At 44.1% G+C, this 24,544-nt stretch overlaps 1 protein-coding gene across 1 annotated transcript in view; it reads left to right on the top strand.

Moving 5' to 3' along the window:
• Positions 1–24,544, top strand: part of PRKAG2 (protein kinase AMP-activated non-catalytic subunit gamma 2) — a 362,251-nt gene that overhangs the window by 105,877 nt on the left and 231,830 nt on the right. The window contains exons 2-3 of the mRNA XM_083189060.1: positions 11,106–11,177; positions 17,273–17,549. Of these exons, the coding sequence (XP_083045186.1) occupies positions 11,106–11,177; positions 17,273–17,549 (349 nt within the window). The remainder of the gene's footprint in view (positions 1–11,105; positions 11,178–17,272; positions 17,550–24,544) is intronic.

A 24,544-nucleotide genomic window follows, 5' to 3' on the forward strand; every position in this document is an offset into this window, starting at 1 on the left:
GCCTCTGATGCTATGCAGAGTATATTTTAAGAAAATTTACATTTATTTCGGCAAAAGAGGGTTCATTACAGTTCACTACAGATAGGCTTTCCCTGGTCTCTAAACTTGCTGCTTAATCAAAAGGATGGAGATGGAAAAAAAAAATCTGAGGGGGCATATTTATTATACACATTTTGTGGGAAATCCTCTGAACACTACAGTTTCCAGGGGAATCTCACATAGGCCCTTATTCTGGTTCACTTGCAAAGGCGATCCTTCTCAAATAGACACAACCATGTGCACTGCAGGTGGGGCAGATGTAACATGTGCAGAGAGAATTAGATTTGGGTTAATTATTTTGTTTCTGTGCCGGAAAACACTGACTGCTTTATTTTTACACTACAATATAGATCTCATGGTGACGTAAATCCCCACCCAAATCTAACTCTTTCTGCACAAGTTACATCTCTCCCCCCCCTGCACTGCACATGGTTTTATCCATTTGTGAAGGAATTTGCCTTTGTGAGTGAACCAGAATAAGGGCCATAAATTATTTTCCCCTGAAAAAATTTTCCTGTTTCAAATCGCTATAGCCTACAGGCTACCGCCAAAAATGGTCTTTTCCCCCTGTCTGACACTAACCTTGCCGCTAATTTCTTCCCACAAGTAAACACGTAACCACCCGAGCATGATGACATCACCAATTCATCAAACCCCTGCCAAGCACTGTATTGATGTGGGTGGGGCATCACAGTGCAGTTCTTACACCAAATTTGAGCCATACCTATTAGCCATACTGCTACTGGGATATGGTCATTGGTTCACCAGCAAGTTGTCAGATAGTCATTAGGTCGACATGCATTTCGGTCGACATGGAGGAAGGTCGATAGTCAAAAGGTCGACATGGGGTTTTTCACTGTTTTTTGAGCTGTGCCATCAGGCCATATTTCATGTCCTACCATCCACTAGGGAGTGGTGGGAGAAAATAATAGTGTGCGAATGTAGCGAGGCATCAAGCCCGAAGCATGGCGAGCACACCGAGCCATGCGAGGGGAAGCGGTGCACTTTAACCTGTTTCCATGTCGACCTTTTGACTGTCAACCTAACCCATGTCGACCTAATGTCCCTGTCTACCTTATGACCCTGTCATCCTAACCACTGTTGACCTAGACTCATGTCGACCTTCCTGCATGTCAGCCTAGACACTTGACGACCCAAATGCATGTCGACCTAATGGTGTCGACCTAATGACTTGCTGGTGACCAACTGATCCACACCCCTGCTTCTTTTCCTACCTGGCCTCCAAATCTTCCTGAAATAGGTAGGAAATGTAGACATGTATGCCTCTAGATAAAGGAAAACATAGTATGCGAGTTGTAGAGGTTATATAGCGGTTACGTGTATTGTGCTGCGACATGTCATTATTTAATATACACACACACACGCACACACACACCAAGGTCCTGCCTGATACAGGACATAAAACAACATGTTGCTGTATGTGATGTTATAAACAAAGATATGAAAATATTACCTCACAAATCTGAGGCACCGGTGTGTTTCTGCTTTGTCCAAAACATGTTTACAGATAAAAGTCATACATGACTATTAATGTTAGTTGGCGTGGAATAGTACTGCTCCGATTCCTCATAGTACACTGCCACGTTCTTTTGCAGTGATAGCTATCACTATGAACATTCATTCCATCACTTTTAGCCTATATTCCTGTCTAGGTTATATGAAAAGTACGCTCTGCACAGTCGTTCCCCCGCCTAGCTATAAGTGATGATTGTATTCATTTTCATAAACTACACCGAGGTCTTTGTTACTTTGGACTTTTCATGTATACAGGTTAAGGAAAATTTCACTATGGAATATCATTTTTTTTTTTTAACAAACATGATATGATTTCTTGCTGATTGTAGATCAGGGTTGCCTACCCTCCCAGAATGGGCGGGAGGGTCTTGGAAATCGGGTCCCTCTCCCGGCCCCCCGGAAAGAGGGGCAACCCTCCCACAAAGATACCCAGCTCCCGTGACGACACCCCCGCGACCGTGGGTCAAATGACACAAATTGTGCCGTTTAAGCCCCGCCCACCACAGTGCAATGCCTTATAAATGGCATTGCACGTCAGGAGCGTGGCTAAAATGTCACAATCACTCTGGCCATGCCCCAAAACAAAAAGCTCATGTGGCTTCACCCCCACCCCTTTTCACTCCCCACAGCCCGACCCCCCCCCCTGAGCTGGCTGCCCTCTCCCGGAAAGTGCGGTCAGAAAGTAGGTAAGTATGTTGTAGGTTAATAGTAGGTGTTCTGTGCACTAATGGTACATTGTGTCTACTTCATTTGTGCTGTAGTTTAACCCCTTCCCGACATTTGACATACATGTACATCATGGCCGGGATGTACTTCCCGACACATGACGTACATGTACGTCATGACTTCAAAGTGCCACCGCGTCTACAGACGCGGTGACAGAGGGACGATGTCTGCTGTCCCTGACAGCAGACATCTTCCCTCATTGCCCAGGGGGGGCAGCGATACCCCCCCATTCGGCGATCGCTGTGATTGGCTGTTCAATGTGAATAGCCAATTACAGCGTTTTCTGTGTACCGGCGAATAACGTTCGCCGGTGACACAGGGATCGGTGGTGATTGGTGCTGTAAAGTACAGCACCAATCACCACCGGGTGTAAGGGTGACACTGGTGTCACCCCACCTCACTCCACCTGCCCCCAAAAGGCTGTGATTGGTCCGTCGGACCGACGGACCAATCACAGCCATTTCACCTCAAATGAGGTAACGGAGACAGCCCTGCAGCCGCCATTCCGGTCAGGAACAGCGTGCAGAGCGGTCTCCGTGCCCATCTGTGCCCTATACTGACCTGATCGTTGGTGGCATCCGTGCTGCCAGCTCCTGGTGTGACTTCCTTGTGTTGCTGCTGCTGCTGCTGCAGCAGCGTCATTGAGGCAGAGATTTAAATTGTGTGATATTATTTTGTGCTATAATTTTGTATCTGCTCCCCCCTGCTGCCCCCCTTTTGTGCTGATCACTATAAACTAAGTGATCAGCACCTTTTTTTGGGGTGCAGGTTTTTTTTTTTTTTATATATACCCTGTCAGGTTGCACCCACAGTTGTGTGCCTGCTGCCCCTCACTGCTAATCAGTGTTGCATCACTGTGTTGCATCACAGTGTTGCATCACTGATCAGCAGTTGTTGTTTTTTTGGAGAGTGCTGTGGGGTTTTGTTTTTACACCCACGTTGCTTTTGTGGGTGTCCTGTGGCCGCTGAGCGCTGATCAGTGACGTACATCACTGAACAGCATTTTTGGCACAGGGTTGATAAAAAAAATTTCTGCAGTTTTTTTTAATTGTTTTTTTTTGGAGAGTGCTGTGGTTTTTTTTTTTTAAATTGTTTTTACACCCACGTTGCTTTTGTGGGTGTCCTGTGGCCGCTGAGCGCTGATCAGTGACGTACATCACTGAACAGCATTTTTGGCACAGGGTTGATATAATTTTTTTTCTGCAGTTTTTTTTTATTGTTTTTTTTTGGAGAGTGCTGTGGTTTGTTTTTCTTTAATTGTTTTTACACCCACGTTGCTTTTGTGGGTGTCCTGTGGCCACTGAGCGCTGATCAGTGACGTACATCACTGAACAGTATTTTTGGCACAGGGTTGATATAATTTTTTTTCTGCAGTTTTTTTTAATTGTTTTTTTTTGGAGAGTGCTGTGTTTTTTTTTTTTAAATTGTTTTTACACCCACGTTGCTTTTGTGGGTGTCCTGTGGCCGCTGAGCGCTGATCAGTGACGTACATCACTGAACAGCATTTTTGGCACAGGGTTGATATAATTTTTCTTCTGCAGTTTTTTTTAATTGTTTTTTTTTGGAGAGTGCTGTGGTGTTTTTTTTTTAAATTGTTTTTACACGCACGTTGCTTTTGTGGGTGTCCTGTGGCCGCTGAGCGCTGATCAGTGACGTACATCACTGAACAGCATTTTTGGCACAGGGTTGATATAATTTTTTTTCTGCAGTTTTTTTTAATTGTTTTTTTTGGAGAGTGCTGTGTTTTTTTTTTTTTAATTGTTTTTACACCCACGGTGCTTTTGTGGGTGTCCTGTGCCCGCTGAGCGCTGATCAGTGACGGACGTTACTGACCAACATCTGTGCTCAATTTTTGGCGCAGGAGCTTTTTTTTTTTTTCTTTTAAACTTACACGTGTTAAAGCACTACATACACACTACATACCCCCCGTGTTGAAATAAAGTTTGTACCCCCCCCCCCCACACTATACACATGTTGAAACACTACACTTAAAAATAATAAAAATGTCCCAATCATCGCAAAGACTGTTTTCAGCGGAGGAGGCATATGCCCTTCTTGCCTCTGACACTGACACAGCCAGTGAAGTAAGCGATGAATTGGCATTTGTCTTAAGCTCCTCTTCCTCCTCTAGTGATGAGGGACCCCCTCAAAGACGCCCCTGTAGAGCAGCTGAGACCCCCCCCCCCAATGATTGATCTCGTATGGACCCCACCACCAGACAATTTTGAGCCCCAGGTTCCTGAGTTTTTGTCCAACCCAGGAATCCAATTTGATAGTACAGGCCTCAAAGAAATTGACTTTTTCAAAGTCTTTTTCTCTGATGATTTTATAAATTTAATGGTGGACCAAAGTAATTTATATGCCCAGCAGTTTATTGCCCAAAACCCCACGTCATCATTTGCTAGGTGGACCCCTGTAGATGCAGTAGAGATGATGACGTTTTGGGGTCTGGTGTTACATATGGGCATAGTTAAAAAGCCAGAAATTAGGCAATATTGGAGTACAGATGTTCTGTACAGCACCCCACTTCATCGTATGGCCATGACCCGGACTCGTTTTGAGACGATCCTTAAATTTTTGCATTACAACGATAATGCACAGTGCCCACCCAGAGATGATCCCACCTTTGACCGGCTATTCAAAGTCAGGCCGGTCATTGATCATTTCAGCGCCAAATTTGCTGAGATGTACATCCCCCAAAAATTCATTTGTGTGGACGAGTCACTTATACATTTTAAAGGAAGGGTTAAATTCCGCCAGTACCTTCCCAATAAGAGGGCAAGGTATGGCATAAAAATGTATAAGCTGTGCGAAAGTACCTCAGGGTACACCCACAGGTTTAGGGTATATGAAGGGAAGGACACAAGAATTGAACCGCCAGAATGCCCCCCCTCCCTCGTAGGTGTTAGTGGAAAGATTGTCTGGGATTTAGTGCACCCCTTCCTGGATAAAGGTTATCACCTCTATGTGGATAACTTTTACACCAGCATCCCCCTGTTTAAGGCCATTGGTTCAAGAGGTACAGCAGCTTGCGGTACTGTGCGCAAGAACCAAAGAGGCCTCCCAAAAACGCACGTTGCCCAAGTACTGAGAAAGGGTGAAAGCAGGGGAATATGCACCGAAAATATGTTGTTGGTCAAATATAAGGACAAGAGGGATGTCCTTATACTGACAACAATTCACGGAGACAGTACCACCTCCGTCCCTGTACGAGGTACCAGTACCCACACCTCAAAACCTATTTGTATCCTAGATTACAATAAGTACATGGGCGGAGTGGATCTTTCAGATCAGGTACTGAAGCCATACAGTGCCCTGCGGAAAACAAAAATATGGTACAAGAAGCTGGCCGTGTATATCATCCAGATGGCACTGTATAACGCTTACGTACTATTCCGTTCTACCAGCCAGACGGGGACATTTATGCACTTTCAAGAGGAAGTCATAAAGGGCCTAATATTTGGGAACCAGCAGGCAGAGGGCCCCAGTACTTCTAGTACTGGCCCCAGTACTTCTAGTACTGGCCCCCGTATTGTATCAGGGCAGCATTTTCCAAACGAAATCCCCTCCACTGGAAAAAAGGGCAGGACACAAAAAAGGTGCAAAGTTTGCTATAAAAAGGGAATACGAAAGCAAACTATTTTCCACTGTGAAACTTGCCCCGACAAACCCGGCCTATGTATGAAGGAGTGCTTTAAAATATACCACACATCTATGGATTATTAGGTTCATCATTTCACCGTGCTTCGGGGGTCTTGCTAATGCGACATAGCACCCACCATTCATTCCACCAGAATCTATGCTGCAAAATCCAAATATCACTCCTTCCCTTCTGAGTCCTGCCATGCACCCAAATGGTATTTTTTGGTCACATATGAGGCATTGCCGTACTTGGGAGAAATTGGGGCACAGATTTTGGGGTACTTTGTCTCCTTCATTCCTTGTGAAAATGAAATATTTTGAGCCAGAACTGCATTTTTGTGTAAAAAAATTTAATTTTTCATTTTCACAGCCCAGTTGTACCACAATTGGTGAAACCCCTGGGGGTTAGAAATGTACACTATACCCCTATATGAATTCCCTGAGGGGTGTAGTTTGCAAAATGGGGTCACTTGTGGGGGGGTTCCACTGTATTGGTGCTTCGGGGGTCTTGCTAATGCAACATAGCACCCACCATTCATTCCACCAGAATGTGTGCTGCAAAATCCAAATATCACTCCTTCCCTTCTGAGTCCTGCCATTTTTGGTCACATATGAGGCATTGCCGTACTCGGGAGAAATTGGGGCACAGATTTTGGGGTGCTTTGTCTCCTTCATTTCTTGTGAAAATGAAAAATTTTGAGCCAGAACTGCATTTTTGTGTAAAAAATGTAATTTTTCATTTTCACAGCCCAGTTGTACCACAATTGGTGAAACCCCTGGGGGTTTGAAATGTACACTATACCCCTAGTTGAATTCCCTGAGGGGTGTAGTTTGCAAAATGGGGTCACTTGTGGGGGGGTTCCACTGTATTGGTGCTTCGGGGGTCTTGCTAATGCGACATAGCACCCACCATTCATTCCACCAGAATCTGTGCTGCAAAATCCAAAAATCACTCCTTCCCTTCTGAGTTCTGAGTCCTGCCATGCACCCAAATGGTATTTTTTGGTCACATATGAGGCATTGCCGTACTCGGGAGAAATTGGGGCACAGATTTTGGGGTGCTTTGTCTCCTTCATTCCTTGTGAAAATGAAAAATTTTGAGCCAGAACTGCATTTTTGTGTAAAAAATGTAATTTTTCATTTTCACAGCCCAGTTGTACCACAATTGGTGAAACCCCTGGGGGTTTGAAATGTACACTATACCCCTAGATGAATTCCCTGAGGGGTGTAGTTTGCAAAATGGGGTCACTTGTGGGGGGGTTCCACTGTATTGGTGCTTCGGGGGTCTTGCTAATGCGACATAGCACCCACCATTCATTCCACCAGAATCTGTGCTGCAAAATCCAAAAATCACTCCTTCCCTTCTGAGTCCTGCCATGCACCCAAATGGTATTTTTTGGTCACATATGAGGCATTGCCGTACTCGGGAGAAATTGGGGCACAGATTTTGGGGTGCTTTGTCTCCTTCATTCCTTGTGAAAATGAAAAATTTTGAGACAGAACTGCATTTTTGTGTAAAAAATGTAATTTTTCATTTTCACAGCCCAGTTGTACCACAATTGGTGAAACCCCTGGGGGTTTGAAATGTACACTATACCCCTAGATGAATTCCCTGAGGGGTGTAGTTTGCAAAATGGGGTCATTTGTGGGGGGGTTCCACTGTATTGGTGCTTCGGGGGTCTTGCTAATGCGACATAGCACCCACCATTCATTCCACCAGAATCTGTGCTGCAAAATCCAAAAATCACTCCTTCCCTTCTGAGTCCTGCCATGCACCCAAATGGTATTTTTTGGTCACATATGAGGCATTGCCGTACTCGGGAGAAATTGGGGCACAGATTTTGGGGTGCTTTGTCTCCTTCGTTCCTTGTGAAAATGAAAAATTTTGAGCCAGAACTGCATTTTTGTGTAAAAAATGTAATTTTTCATTTTCACAGCCCAGTTGTACCACAATTGGTGAAACCCCTGGGGGTTTGAAATGTACACTATACCCCTAGATGAATTCCCTGAGGGGTGTAGTTTGCAAAATGGGGTCACTTGTGTGGGGGTTCCACTGTATTGGTGCTTCGGGGGTCTTGCTAATGCGACATAGCACCCACCATTCATTCCACCAGAATGTGTGCTGCAAAACCCAAATATCACTCCTTCCCTTCTGAGTCCTGCCATGCACCCAAATGGTATTTTTTGGTCACATATGAGGCATTGCCGTACTCGGGAGAAATTGGGTCACAGATTTTGGGGTGCTTTGTCTCCTTCATTCCTTGTGAAAATGAAAAATTTTGAGCCAGAACTGCATTTTTGTGTAAAAAAATGTAATTTTTCATTTTCACAGCCCAGTTGTACCACAATTGGTGAAACCCCTGGGGGTTTGAAATGTACACTATACCCCTAGATGAATTCCCTGAGGGGTGTAGTTTGCAAAATGGGGTCACTTGTGGGGGGGTTCCACTGTATTGGTGCTTCGGGGGTCTTGCTAATGCGACATAGCACCCACCATTCATTCCACCAGAATGTGTGCTGCAAAATCCAAATATCACTCCTTCCCTTCTGAGTCCTGCCATGCACCCAAATGGTATTTTTTGGTCACATATGAGGCATTGCCGTACTCGGGAGAAATTGGGTCACAGATTTTGGGGTGCTTTGTCTCCTTCATTCCTTGTGAAAATGAAAAATTTTGAGCCAGAACTGCATTTTTGTGTAAAAAAATGTAATTTTTCATTTTCACAGCCCAGTTGTACCACAATTGGTGAAACCCCTGGGGGTTTGAAATGTACACTATACCCCTAGATGAATTTCCTGAGGGGTGTAGTTTGCAAAATGGGGTCACTTGTGGGGGGGTTCCACTGTATTGGTGCTTCGGGGGTCTTGCTAATGCAACATAGCACCCACCATTCATTCCACCAGAATCTATGCTGCAAAATCCAAATATCACTCCTTCCCTTCTGAGTCCTGCCATGCACCCAAATGGTATTTTTTGGTCACATATGAGGCATTGCCGTACTCGGGAGAAATTGGGGCACAGATTTTGGGGTGCTTTGTCTCCTTCATTCCTTGTGAAAATGAAAAATTTTGAGCCAGAACTGCATTTTTGTGTAAAAAAATGTAATTTTTCATTTTCACAGCCCAGTTGTACCACAATTGGTGAAACCCCTGGGGGTTTGAAATGTACACTATACCCCTAGATGAATTCCCTGAGGGGTGTAGTTTGCAAATTGGGGTCACTTGTGGGGGGGTTCCTAACTTTTAGCATCTTATGGTGCCTAGAAACCTACATGGTGCCTAAAAAATAATCTCATAAAAAGGAGGCTCCAAAATCAAGTAGGTGCTCCTTCTATTATGAAGCCTGTGGTTTGGTCAAAGTGCACACTAGGGCCACATATAGGATATTTATGAAAACAAAAGAATTGGGGGAATCAATTTTTAGTCACATTTCTCTAGTATAATCTACTGTGTTCCTTAGAAAAATGTATTAAAATTGAAAATCTGCAAAAAAAATGAAATTTTGAAATTTCACCTACACATTGTTTTAATTCCTGTGAAACACCTAAAGGGTTAACAAACTTCCAAAATGCTGTTTTGAATACTGTGAGGGGTGCAGTTTTTGAAATGGCATCATTTATGGGGGTGTCTCACATACAAGTCCCTCAAAGTCACATCAGAACTGAACTGGTCCCTAAAAAAATCAGTGTTTGAAATTTTCTTGAAAATTTGAGAATTTGCTATTCATATTTTAAGCCTCCTAGTGTCCAAAAAAATTAAAAGGAGGTTGAAATAATGATGGAAACATAAAGTAGACATATGGTCTATGTTAGTTATTAACTATTTTGAGTGGTATGATTATTTGTCTCACAAGCAGAAAATTTAACATTTTGCAAATTGCTAAATTTTCTATTTTTTTACGACATTTTGGTATTTTTCACAAAAAAACACAGACTGTATCGACCAAAATTTACCACTAACTTGAAGTACAATGTGTCACGAGAAAACAATCTCAAAATCACTGGGATAAGTAAAAGCAAAAAAAAGTTATCCCCACTTAAGTGATACCTGTCAGATTTGAAAAAAAGGGCTCTGTCAGGAAGGCAAAAACAGGCTGCGGCGGGAAGGGGTTAACCGTTTTGTCTAGGCACGGTAATTATACAACAATAACAACAACATGGAAATTGCGCTAAAACCTTTTGTTATGTTTCTGCAGTATAATGTGTAAGAGACATTTCTCAGTGGGTTATCCTCTTTATTTTTTGGTATTGTAGTACAAACGATTACATGTAGTACTGTATATAGGTAGAAATACAGTGGGTGATGCAGTGCTGTATTATAACAAATAATCCAGTTGGTAAATGCACAACCTATAACATGAACCATATACGAAGAACACATACTGTACTGTATGACCATCAACACAGATCACAAAACAATCTTCTTCAGATCATAAATGTTGCCGGTCAGATGAATGACTCAGTCCATACGCAATCATTATAGTTACAGTTTTTAATGTGATGATGGTTCGGGTGTACTTATGCTTGGAATTTGACTTTTCCAGTGTCCATGTAGTTCGTGTGTGTATGGGTTCCCCTCTTCCGGTGGGGTGAGTGTGGCTAACCTAATACATTGTGTGTGTGTGGGGGTGGGGGGGTTGGGTTGGGCTCGGGTATGGGATATTGTGGCCCCAGACTAGTTTCCCACTTTGCCTATGCTGACTCTCAGGGTTTGTCTTTGCGTTCTTGCGCCAGACACCCCTTTCTTTAGCGGGGGCTTATCTCCTGTAATCCGGCATTGAGCTCCGGCTCCCTGCTGTCTCTGGAAGCAGGCAGAAGCCTTCTGGTCACAGATATTCTTTCCATGCATCATGATCACGATACTGTGATTCCTTGGTCATCGCATCTGCAGTGGTGGTCATAGTGGTGATGTTTATGTAGTGGTTGCTTTGGTATTTGTAGTTCTTCCACATCATGCAACATCTTCATGTGCATTGTTAGCTACCACCATGACTATCTCAGCCCTTTATGTTGTAGGATGCCTTGCTGATCGGAAACATCCATAAGGACTATATTACCACATCTAAATGTGTATTTTTTTTATAGAGCCGCAAGCTTGTTTGTTAGTAATATGTGTACAAGTGGGGATCATGGCAGTCACAGGTATTCTCATTTGTCTTCTAGGATCTCAGCTCCTTTGCTATGCCCTTTCTGGATGGAGACCTGGAGAGTGCAGACAAAAATGCTCAGCGCAAGGTAAGTACACTTATGTCCATTAACCATAGAAACATTGGTGGCTGGCAGAGACAGTGCCTATAATGCTAATAACAGAACAGGGATTGCAGTGGTGCATGGTAAGTACAGTAAGGTTCTCTTCCACACGCAATTGGAATCTCTCTGCCATAGGGAGAAATAACACTAATTATTACATTATCAGAAGTCATAGCATTATCGCTTGCGAAAGTGAGGCCAATAACACTTTGATGTAAGACAAAGCCCTATTGTTTCTTAAAATGGCCGCAGGAAAACTCATCAAGAAAAAAAACACCCACATGTAGCAGGGATTGTGACAGATTGTCTTGCTTGTCATTTTGTGGGAACTTCTGCACCTTGGGATTCCTGGTCCGGGGCATTTAGCATTGGGTTCCTCTTGTTACTTGTTGCTGGTGGGTACCAGCAGGGCCGGCTCTACCATTAGGCAGCTGCCTAGGGCGCCAGCAGCGGCGTAACTATAGCACCGCAGCCCCCGCCACCGGGGGGGGGGGGGGGGCGCTGTGCATGTGGGGGCGGCAGTGCTATAGTTACACCCCCCCCCCCTCAATCCCCCGCAGACTTACCTATCTCGCTGGTCCCGGCGGCTCCGTTCTTCTGCTGAGGACCACCACAAAATGGCCGCCCCCATATAGCACACAGTTCTCTGAAACTGTCTGCTGAATGGGGGCGGCCATTTTGTGGTGGTAATCAGCAGAAGAACGGAGCCGCCGGGACCAGCGAGATAGGTAAGGCTGCGGGGGATTGGGGCGGGGAGGGTTGCTTGGCAGGGCGGCGGCGGGGAGGGTGCTTGGCAGGGCGGTGGGCGCCCCCCCCTAACAGCGGGTGGGCGCCCAAAACGTAGCTACACCACTGGGCGCCAGGATCTGGGGGGGGCTCCACCAAGTCTGCAAATCAAAAAATCAAGGGTGTCTATGAGGATCCTTGTTGTACTTAATGAAGGTGGCGGCTGTGGAACTTCTAAGACCTCACCTCCATATGTTCCCTTGAGACATACTTCCCTACTTTATTGCCACCTCCTTGTACTCTGTTGTGGGTGGCAAAGGGGAGGGTGCAGAGGGCCTCCAGGGAAAGCAACAGACTTGCCCTCCTTCCCGGGGGGCTGGCAGGACCACAGGTTTTTTTTTTGGGGGGGGGGGGGGGGAATGGTGGAGGGTAGGTTGAAGTTTTGCCTAGGGTGCTGAGAAGCCTTACACCGGCCCTGGGTACCAGGGTAGTATAATAACGATGAATGACCCCTTTTTATGGTTTGAAAAAAATAGCATTCAGAAAACCCTAAATATGCAAGCCAACTTAGGGGTTATTCAGAGCTGAGCGCTGATGTGCGATTTTGCAATCCGTTCGAATATCGAATGACTGCGCATGTGTATGGATTGTGGTGTGCATGCGCAAACCAAAATAGCGACAGAAATAGTGAAAATATCTAATCGCAATTTGATTTACAGGAATTCGCGTTTGGGGGTGGTAACCGGTCGCTGTCTGCGAGTGTCAGATAAAAAAACGGGCGTTTTAAGGGAGGGTCTGTAACATCAGTGCCGCCTGTCTGTCTGTGGCAGATTAGTGGAAGGGGCAGACTTACTCACATTTGCACAGACTGGGAAAAATCATTTGATGGTTTGTGAATTGCGCATAGATTTGCAGATGGATTGCGAATAGTGGGTATTCCTTTCTGTCTGGGCCATGGCTATCTAATGGCAGTCATCTGCAACTCTACAGAGGAGCGATCATGTCTGAATCAGGCCCCAAGTACCATCTAAGTAAAGTCTTGGCTGCGTTCTATCTCATGTGTCCCTGAATGAAGTGGTTCTAATGTGTAAGGCACCTAAGCCAGGTATTTTTTTGACTTTTACGAGATATTTACTGATAAGAAAGAGCTGGGAAAATGAAAAAAAAAAGCAAACAGTGGAGAGTCTAAGCAAACCCAGGGATTCTAGCATAGAATAGCGCATATGACAAAAGTGCAGTATTTGGCAGTTAGGGGGTTATTCTAGTTCACTCTTTCTGATAAAATCCTTCTTAGATGGACAAAACCATGTGCACTGCAGGTGGGGCAGATGTAACATGTGCAGTGAGAATTAGATTTGGGTGGGGTTTAACTTCAAAGTGAGATCTATATTGCAGTGTAAAAATAAAGCAGTCAGTATTTACCCTGCACAGAAACAAAATAACTCACCCAAATCTAATTCTCTCTGCACATTTTACATCTGCCCCCCTGCAGTGCACATGGTTTTGTCCATCTAAGAAGGATTTTGTCAGAAAGAGTGAACTAGAATAAGGCCCTTAATGTTATTAACTTCTGCCATATGTGTAATTTTTGGAGGAACCGTAATCTTTATCTGATCCATGCAGTCAAGGACTGAAAGTTGGTGGGAATGCTTGGTTGTCACAAATGAATGTGGGAGAGGGGGTATTGAGGGAAAAGTCCATTTTGGAGATTTCTGGCCACATAATTTCAGAGAGAAGACTGCGTTAGGGACTTTTGTGAATTTGGGACCTGTGCCTTGAGGGTGAGCCCATGGTGAAGAAGTGATGGAGACTATGATGGTAAGGGATGATTCAATGGAAAACTAGGGTGAAGGGAGGAAAAAGATCCTGCACTGGATTATTATCGATAATCAATACCATGGGTCTTCATACTGCGGCCCTCCAGATGTTGTGAAACTACATGTTCCAACATGCATTGCCACATTTTTTCCTATAAGAGCATGCCAAAACTGTCAGGGCATGCTGGGACATGTAGTTCCACAACATCTGGAGGGCTGCAGTTTGAAGACCCATGATCAATACCCTTACACACATAAACAACATTGGCAAGTTATCTATCCATAAGGTTCCTGGACTGTAACTCAGGGGCAGATTTATTAAGCTTGGGGAAGTGATAAACTGGCTGGTTTTTATCATCAGCCAATCAGTTCCTACCTGTCATTTTTCAAATCAAGCCTGTAACTTCACAGTTAGGAGCTGATTGGCCGGTGATAAAGTACCAGCCACATTATCCCTTCACTGAGCTTAATAAATCTGCCCCTCAGTGTTGTTAGTGATCCTATGAATAGATTACATGAACTCTGAGAAAAGAACCTCAATTGGGAGCAGCTTGTCAAGAAAGTAATTCCTTTTTACGGTACTTATGTAGTATCTGGGCTGCCGATTTTTTGATTGTATGCCTTAAGTTAAGGCATACAATCAGATGCGATGCGATGCGATATCGCATTGCATCGCATACGACCATGCGATGCGATGCGATGCGATGACCCGATTTTTCCATAGGATTCAATGTTAAAATGGACTGAGTCCATTTTAACATGGAATTCAATGGGAAAAAGGGGTCCTTTTCATACCCCTACTATCCAAGTGGGCATGGAGTTGGATATAAACCTGTGGCGAGCGTAGCGAGCCACCGAGCCCGAAGCGTGGCGAGCGAAGCGAGCCCCGCGAGGGGACGGTATTCTGTGTCCCCTCGCGGGGCTCGCTACGCTCGCCACGCTTCGGACTCGGTGGCTCGCTACGCTCGCCACAGGTTTATATCCAACTCCATGCCCACTTGGATAGTAGGGGTATGAAAAGGACCCCTTTTCCCATTGAATTATATGTTAAAATGGACAGAGTCCATTTTAACATTGAATCCTATGGAAAAATCGGGTCCATCGCATCGCATCGCATCGCATCGCATTGCATGCGATATGGTCGGGTGCGATGCGATGGACCCGATTTCAAAATCGGCAGCCCAGTTACTACATAAGTACCCTTTTTACTCTTGAAGAGTGCCCCAAAAAGGAATGACTCATGATTAGCCACTTCTAATTCAGGTTACTTTCTCTGAGTGCAATACAAAAAGTAACAAACGATATAACGATTTTTGTTTTGCTCCCCATTCAACAGATTTGTCCACTCACACCTAGCATCTCTGCACATTAACCAGCCCTTCTAATCACGTCAAGTCATGTTGTGTCACTCGGTAACATCTTTTAGTGTGATTGTTTTCCATTGAAATGCAATGCAAATAGAATGCACAAGCAGCTTAAGCTGATTAGAATGATATGCAGCATGCCTATATTTTGTGTGCAACCACAGCTGTATCTGCCTGTGAACTGCTACACCACAGTGTTTTCCTAGAATCATAGTTAGATACAGGTGTGGTCACACACATAATATAGTTGTGGGTTGCGCAAGGCATTTTAATCTGCTAAGTCTGCTGGTTCATCTTAGTCACATCACAATGTATTTTCAATAGATAAATGTCAGATGCTATTGCTTATTTCCAAGAGTAATTCTAAACAGCCAAGTACAAGATAAATGATAAGTCCGCAGACTTGCTGAAAGTTAGGTCTGTGTACTGCCTACCAGGTTCCCGCTAACGCCTGTAGGATTAATGCTGCTGCTTCCTCCACCCGTGTCAGTGCAGGACAGATGGATGCTGGTCTTGTTGGTCAGGCAGAAGCATGAGGAGATGCTGATGCTGATGATGCTGCAGACAGAACCGGAAGTGACACAAAATGGTTCATCGTCATGACAAGGGAAGACTTCTCCCAACATCAGGAGACTTCTTCCACTTCTTCCATCATTACCAATATTATTTTCAAGTACCCCCAACCGGTCTGCAGTGTACCCCCAGGCGTACACGTACCCCACGTTGGGAACCAATGTTGATACCTATTATTTTCTAACCCCCTAACTGCAGCAAATCTGTTATTAAGGTAGACCTGCAAGTGGTGCCCACAGAAGAGAAATCCATCTGCAGTCTCCCCACTATCAGCCATACTTGCCTACTTTTGAAAACTAGTTTCAGGGAGATTATAATTGGTAGTAGAATTTTGCACAGAGCCCCATTGAGGGGGGTGTGTCATGCTCCTCCCAAAGTGCGTGTCTAGTTCCATATATGGACAGATTGTGAAAAGAGACTGAACATGGCACCTAGAAGCCTGGGTGTGTACTGCTACAGAGGAGAGGAATCTTTTAAAATGACTTATATACAAATGTAGATGAGCCCCAAAGCAGTTAGTAAGAGCTACTATACTTGGTAAAGTGATGGGAAATGGCGCAGATGATTCAATGTAAGTGTATCTGTCTCATTCCTTTTTCCCCAAAAAAATTTAACAGTGTAATGTGGGCTAGGTGACATGAGGGAGATTGCTAGACTAATGAGGGAGAGAGGGAGATTGCTGTTATTTCAGGGAGTCTCCTGCAGAATGCAGGAGGGTAGGCAACTATGCTATCAGTCCAAGCTCAGTTGGCCCCATCAGTGGTTGGGATCCTTACTCAGTCGGGCTTGCAATTTTTTTCTTCTTCTAAGGATCCATTTAATATACAGATCTAAGGATCAGCTAAGAACACATACTGATATTTCGTTTTTAGTTGTTTGAATTATGGGCCTGAGTTGATCACTAATCAGTCAATTTGTAGCAACTATGGAATGACTGTACATGCATATGGATTGTAGCTTGCATCTGTGAGGGTGAATTAGCTCCAATAATTGCATATGGATCGTAAACACAATGGGACCAGATGTTGATTGACAGAAAGTGGAATTTGGGGGTGGTAACCGGCCATTTTTAGGGAGTTTCTGAAAAAATGCAGGCATACCCAGGCATTTTAAGAGAGGTTTTGTGACGTCTGTGCCGGCCTCTAATAGCCTGTCTCTGTTGTAGATGACCAGTGGTTCAGATTTACTCACTTTTGCACAGACTGGTAAAATCATTTGATGGATTGTGAATTGCGTATGGATTTGCGACTGGATAGCGGATAGCGATATTTTCACAATTAATTAGCAGATTTGCATGGGGCGGTGTACTTTTCTGTCTGACTACTCGCAGTCATCTGCAACATTGCAGATCAGCATTCACGTCTAAATGAGGCCCTACATCTGCTTTTAGCCCTTCGTTTAGTTTAGCCCTTCATTTAGTAATGGCTTCATATTTAGAACATTGGGAATGGCGATAGGAAAAGATGATGGGAAGAAAAGTAAGGCGTTCAAGGCATTGTTGCAACACATCATTAATGCCTCTGTATAAGTATCAAGCATTACAAGCGATTGAACGTTTCATGTGTTCAACCTATAGTAATTGTATCTCTATTCCCGACAGACAGAAGAATCTAGCTGCACTGGGAGCCCGTCAAAAAGCTTTTTCCCAAAAGGACTACAAAACCGACCATCTAGTCCATTGTCCGCCCCTGTGAAATCAAAATATAGCCCCGGATCCCCAAAAACTCTGTTCCCCTTCCCATACCTGGAGTCCCCTCCACGCTCACCTCGGCGTATGAGCTTTAGTGGCATCTTCAGATCTTCTTCCAAAGACTCTACATCCTCCAACCCATCTACCTCACCTGGTGGCATCAAGTTCTTCACAAGGTCAAGAAAAGGTAAGACAGGACCATACAGCTTGGGGATACAATGCTGAACAAAGCTGCTGTTGTTTTCAGAAATGTCCTGTAGAAAAGACTTGTACAACTTCACCATATGGGGCGTACACACGTAGCGCATAAGGGGCCCATTTTCTAAGCAATCTCACAGCATTGATTCGTGTGTAGGGGCAATAGCGATGCATGGCCCCACGCGTCGCTATCACCTAGCGATTAAGATCCAGCATGCTGGATCTTAATCGGTCTGGGCTGGAGAACACTTGCCCTGACAGATCGCTCAGTACACAGCGCTGACAGAGCACTCAGCACATCTCCCCATGTGTATGCCCCTTTAGACTTGGAAAGATATTTGACCATTTTTTTCTTCATTATTCATGATTCAGGGCAGTATTTATACTTATCTAGTGCAAGTGGAAGAGTCATCTGAGCTCATTCTGAGCCATTTTGGTGCCGTTTAGATGTTTTTATTATACAGCATTTCCTAAGTGTTCATTATCCAGAGATCTGTCCGCTTTTGTCTGGAGCACTTTATCTAATTGCTGATAATTATCTTACCCATTGTCTATTGTCTTCATATTATCAACAAAGACAGATTTGACTAATGCACGTGTAACCAAAAAGAGCTCTGTTATAAAGAATATAAGATTGTAAAAGTTTTATGATGCTCCTTATAGCTATATTTCACCTATTCAAGATGGGTGCCGGATGACGCTCCAACAGGGGGGATCCCGACAGTCAGTATCCCAACGTCGGAATTACGACTGCCGGTGCTCCGACAGGGGGGATCCCGACTCACAGGGGCTATTCTCCCTTGTGGGGGTGCACAACCCCCATAGAGGGAGAATAGAACCTGAGGCGAGCGTAGCGAAGGGCTATTGCACTCGTCCCCTGTCAGAGCACCGGCAGTCGGGATTCCGACATCGGGATACTGACCATCGGGATCCCCCGTCGGAGCGCCATACCACACCCTTCAAGATGATCACTGGTAAATACTATGCTATATTTGTGTTCAAATCACATACTGTATGACAATAGTAACTAAGCAGATTGAATACACTTAAATATTTTTGCTTACGTAATAAGGTATGTTACATTATTAATATTATCCTTATTATTGTTATTATTGTTCTTTATTGATATGGTGCCACAAGGGATTTGCAGCGCCCAGATACAGGCACATAAACAAATAAGCAAAACAGGAAACAGTGACTTACAGTTGAATATAATAGAGGACAAGGGCCTTATTTTGGCTGATTCAGTCCCCCGGAGCGATGTTTTTCTTCTGCGCATATGAATTTCTGCACATGGTCAGCGACCATCAAATGATTTGGCCCCCAGACCCAAGGCTGCGAATTGATGTTTATGCAAAATTCGTAGCCGTGCGTAGAACTTGGCAAGAGAGGGGGGACAGGTGGCTGTGTGAGTGGCGGGCGGCGTTTTATCCACACGCAATGCTGCAAAATTCACAGCGTTGCGTGTGGACCAGAACAAGGTCCAAGTACAGGGTACATAACCATAACTGCATCAGCAGAGGACACTGGAATAAGCAACAGGGTGGCAGAAAACCGTGGGATTTGGAGCCATTAAAGATGGTTTAAATAAGAGAAGAAAACATTTATTAGGGAAGAGGTCTCTGCTCGTGAGAGCTTACATTCTAAAGGACGTGCTATAGTTGTTTGCAGGGACATACCCTGTATTTCCATACCTAAAAAATTATACCCCTTTCACATCACACAATCTTGTCCGACCTGGGTCGCTGTGCTGTGTGAAAGCGCCATTTGGACAAACCCATATCCATGCATTCCGACCCGTGTTAAAAGAGGGTTTTACTCGGGTTGGACCAGGGTTGCTGGGCAGTATAAAAGGATACACTATAGGGAGGAGGCAGCGTCAGCTCCAAGCGCTGAGGTTACACTAGTAACATTAGTTTGCAGGAGTTGGATCCTTGGGCTCCTAAACCACACTTGGATTTAGCTTGGTCAGCAGTTCTCTCAGTATAACAGTGAGATAGAAACAGAAGAGATACTGTAACTAGAACCTACTACCTTTCTCAATGGGATGGAATGTCCAAGCAGCACATTCTTGGACAGCCTATATTTATACCAGAAGGAAACACTGCTCACGTATGCTGTATTGTAGTAGTCTGCGTCATGAATCAATGCTCGGCAGTGTAGTGATGTGACATTTATTTACACTGCCCTAGTTCCCATTACAAAAGACTAAACTAATTGCACCATACTGTAAATCTATGGTGTAGTGTATATCTGTAGTGTACTTGCAGAGTCATTAATAATCAACTGGAATAAATCAATGTACCTTTTGGTCATTTTAGAATTAAAGGGACAGATGTATTAAGCCTAGTGAAGAGATAAAGTGGAGATCAGGTAGTAGGGGATAACGCACCAGCCAATCAGCTATGTTTGAAAAATGACTGTTGATGAGAGTTGATTGGCTGGTTCATTATTACCTTCCACTTTATCCCTTCACCAGGCTTAATATTGTACATCTGCCCCAATGTTTGAAAAGTTTAATGATCACTGTCAATAATGGCCATGTGTTACGGTGACCAAGTGTGACCAATACATACCTTAATGTTGCTAAACACATATTATTTGGACCTCATGCTTGCCTACTTTTGAAAACTAGTTTCAGGGAGGGGGCGTGTCATGCTCCTCCCAAGGGCGTGTCTAATTCCATATATGGAGAGATTGTGAACGTGGCACCTAGAAGCGTGGGTGTGCACTGCTACATCTGCGAGGAATCTTTTAAAATGACTTATATCCAAATGTAGATGAGCCCAAAGCAGTTAGTTAGAGCTACTATACTTGGTAAAGTGCTGGGAAACGGCACTGATGATTCAATGGAAATGTATCTATCTCTCATTCCTTTTTCCCAAAAAAATGTAACAGTGGAGGTTACACAAAAACTACAGGTGCAATGAGACCCTGGGCCAGATGCACTAAGCTTCAGCTCCTCCCTGCCATGTCACAGACTGTGTTTGAAAAATGTCAGGCAGGAGCTGATTGGCTGGCTGTTTATCACTCTCCATTTTATCACTTTTGAAGCTTAGTGCATCTGGCCCACATCTTCAACTGTCTATAGTGTACCATTAGCTCACCAGTGACCCAACAGAAATATAATGGTTCTTACTGGTGTTTAAGGTTTCGGCCCATTCTGAAATGTGAGCAATGGAGAAGGGGAAAACAAAGACGTTGGAGTTTGGGATTAATAAATAATTACACCAGAGATTATGTGTAACTGTACCAAGGTATAAATCACAGTGGGACAGAGGCGACCTGAGCTCTTTGGAACGTAGTCCGGTCTTTTTAATCGGATCTTCTTTTTAATCAGATTCATTTTCATTTAATGAAGAATTACAGCCTGTGTGGGAACAATAATGCTAAAATTTAATAACTTATTTAGATCCTTTCACAATTAATGATGAAATCTCTTAAAGTGGAACTGCACCTATGGGAACTTTAATATCTTCACACAATGGCCCTTATTCTGATGGGTCCAAGAGTCGGATGGGTCCAAGTGCGGTCAAACGGCCGATGGTGTTTGCGCATGTTTCTGCGCGCGTGAGGTCCGTGCAGAAAATGATCGTACAGAACCATCCAAGCAGGGGGTGGAGAGGGGCTGTTTGGGCTCATTACCATATGCGTACGCCCCGATTTTCATGGGTGTTCCCATGAAAACGCTGGACGTACGTTTGGTAATGCGGCTGTGACACACATGTTGGGGGAGGACAGCCGACATAGCCGGATGTCAGCTGCCCGCCCATATCTCTGCTTTCATACGGTGAAATGTCCAAGTGGTCTGGAGCTCTCGTGCTACCTGACCACTCGGTTAATCATTCAATGGTCGGCGACCATCGGAGGATGGGGGAGGTTCCCACAGATAAACGAGGTGTTCACATGAAACATCCACTCGTTCGGTCTGCGTCTTACCGCATTCGGACGGTGTGACCGATCCGTACGGTAGGTGGTGCTAAGAACGCTCGGTTCCTGTCCGAAATACGCATCCGTCCGATTTAACTGGAATAAGGGCCAATGTGCACAGTTGTATAGTTCCCATATGTAATGTTTCAGAGTTCTTCAGTATTATAAACAGGATAAAGTCATGCTACAGTATACGGACAATATTAAAGGAGGAATTATATTTGACTGTACCTGTGCAGAAACAAGAAAATATTTTAGACTTTGGTATTTCCTGTACAACCATAATATCAGTGTTCAGAGCATGTTGTTGAACCCAGGTATGTAGGATCAGCAGTGGTCACATAACATTAGTTCATATGGAAACAGTGATCTTTTATGCCATCGGTCACATAATGCACAAACGTGGATTTTGATGCAAGCTTTGGACTTGCCCGGAAAATGAACTTAAACCTCCAACGCTCTGGCAAGGTCAGTAACTACGAGGGTAGGAGAGAGTATGTCCTGTGCAGTAACTAGGTATGGGTGAGGCTCTGTGGGTGCACCATTGCCCACCAGTGGTGCAAGTAGAAATTATTTTATTGTTAGTGGTACTATGAGTGCGTGCCCAAAAGTGGGCGTGGCCATGTGACATGAGGGGCGTGGTTATATGAAACTAGACGAGTGGTTACATGACAATAGGGGCATGGCCACATTATGCCACACACTGTAATGCATATTACACATTATACAACACGCCATAATTCCCATTACACATTATGCCCCACATGGTAATGCCCATTACACATTTGTCCCACACCGTAATGCCCACTACTTATTATACCAAATGCCATAATGCTCATGATAGATTATGTCACACACTGTAATGCCTATTATATATTATGTCACATAAGTGCCGCTTACTTACATGCTAGTTGCCAGGAGCTGCATGCTTGATGCCGCAAAGACAGGCATACAGTAAGACGTGCTATAGGCTCAGTGAAAGGTGTACAGTAATACATGCTATAGGATAAGTGACAGGCATACAGTAGTGAATGGTGTAGATGCAGAGACATGCATACAGTAAAGGAGAGAGGGACAATGAGAGTTATTACTGGTACCTGCTTCATTGTCCTGGCTTTAGGTCTCCAGCTGCTGCTCAGTCATGTATTTTGCAATTGCATCTCACGGAGAGACCCAGCATGCTTGGTGGAGTTGGCGGCCTTGCCCTGTGCTGGGCACTCATGCCCCGTCCGTCCGTCCCCACGCTGCAGAGAGCAGTTGCAATTTTTTTTTCAAAACTGCAACTGAAGCTGAATTAGGACCAGGGTAAGCAAAACTAAACAGATTCAGTATGAAATCCCGGCGGTCGGGATCCCGGCGTTCAAAATCCCGACGCCGGAATCCCGACCGCCGAAATCCCAACAAGGGGGGGACATGGATTGCCCCCCCCCCTTGCGGGCTCGCTGTGCTCGCCACGCAGCGGGCCCGGTGCCTCGCTACGCTCGGCACGCTAATTTATTCTCCCTCCAGGGGTGTCGTGGACACCCACGGAGGGAGAAAGTGTCGGGATTTCGGCGGTCGGGATTCCGGCGTCGGGATTCTGAACGCCGGGATCCCGACCGCCAAGATTTTAACTGCATCCCAACTAAACATAGAAACCCTGAGCAATAGGATGGCATTAACATTTGTGGTTTAAATGGATCAACTGAAAACCGCACCTATTCTTATAGTCTTAATCCAAAATTGTAGCAAGATGTATCTGAGATGTGACTTTACTTTGATACAGTTCTACAAAGAGAAACTTATCATTAATATAAAAATTGTACTTTTAGTTTAGCATATTCAGTGTTCTTAAAAAAAAAAAAACCCTTACAAGCCATTAGTCTTTATACATTGCTCAAATTAATGCAGTAACCTGGAAGCACGGGTACAGGAGTACACAGAGGCGTACCTAGATATTCGTAGGCCCCATAGCAAAAGTTTGTAAGGGCCCCCTATTTAGCAACTGATGGTGTTAAATGTATGTAAAACATATTAGACAGCAAAGATGGGCCCCCTTCAGCTCTGGGCCCCATAGCAGCTGCACCCCCTGCACCTATGGTAGCTACGCCCTTGGGAGTACAGCATAATTCTGTCCACACAATTTACTTTGACTTTATCTGTAATTTCTAACATTAAATAAACATTGAGATATGAATAAAATAGCCTGTGAATGTTTATAAAAATACATGGATGAGGAATTTTATCTAAGTATATTTGACTTCCTGATTTGTGCAGATAGTTTATAGGGCCTTATTCTAGTTCACTCTTAGAGGCAAATTCCTTCTCAAATGGACAAAACCATGTGCACTGCAGGTGGGGTAGATGTAACATGTGCAGAGAGAATTAGATTTGGGTGAGTTATTTGGTTTCTGTGCAGGGTAAATACTGGCTGCTTTATTTCTACTCTGCAATATAGATCTCGCTTCGAAGTAAAACCCCACCCAAATCTAATTCTCTCTGCACATGTTACATCTGCCCCACCTGCAGTGCACATGATTTTGTCCATTTGAGAAGGAATTTGCCTCTAAGAGTGAACTAGAATAAGGCCCTATATAGGTTGGACAAATGTTTTATTTCTTATGGGTTATTTATATTCTGAGATTAGCAAGTTCTTCTGATACTAGGAGACTCATAATAACCATGGTCTTCAAAGCCTATGCCCAAGAAACTCTAATATTATTAGGCGTATGGTATCCAGTCAATTGATTGATACCAGGCTGTCAACATCTGAGAATGTCGACAACCAGAATGCCGACACGAATTTTAGGCTGACAACCGATGTGTTCACATTCAAAATGTTGACATGGTTAAAATGTCAACATGTTATAGTGTCGATATACAGGTTTTGCTTATGTTTAGGGTTAGGCTCATATTTAGGGTTAGCCTTAAATAAACTATTCATAAAAACTGCATGTCAACATTATATCATGTTGACATTTTAAACACGTCAACATTATTGAATGCCAACATATTGGTAGTCGACAAGTTTGTGTTGACATTCTGAATGTTGAATTTCCATACCACACCCGTGCA

The sequence above is a fragment of the Crinia signifera genome, chromosome 5, assembly GCF_055691185.1.
Source record: "Crinia signifera chromosome 5, ASM5569118v1, whole genome shotgun sequence".
In the NCBI taxonomy this organism is placed as follows: domain Eukaryota; kingdom Metazoa; phylum Chordata; class Amphibia; order Anura; family Myobatrachidae; genus Crinia; species Crinia signifera.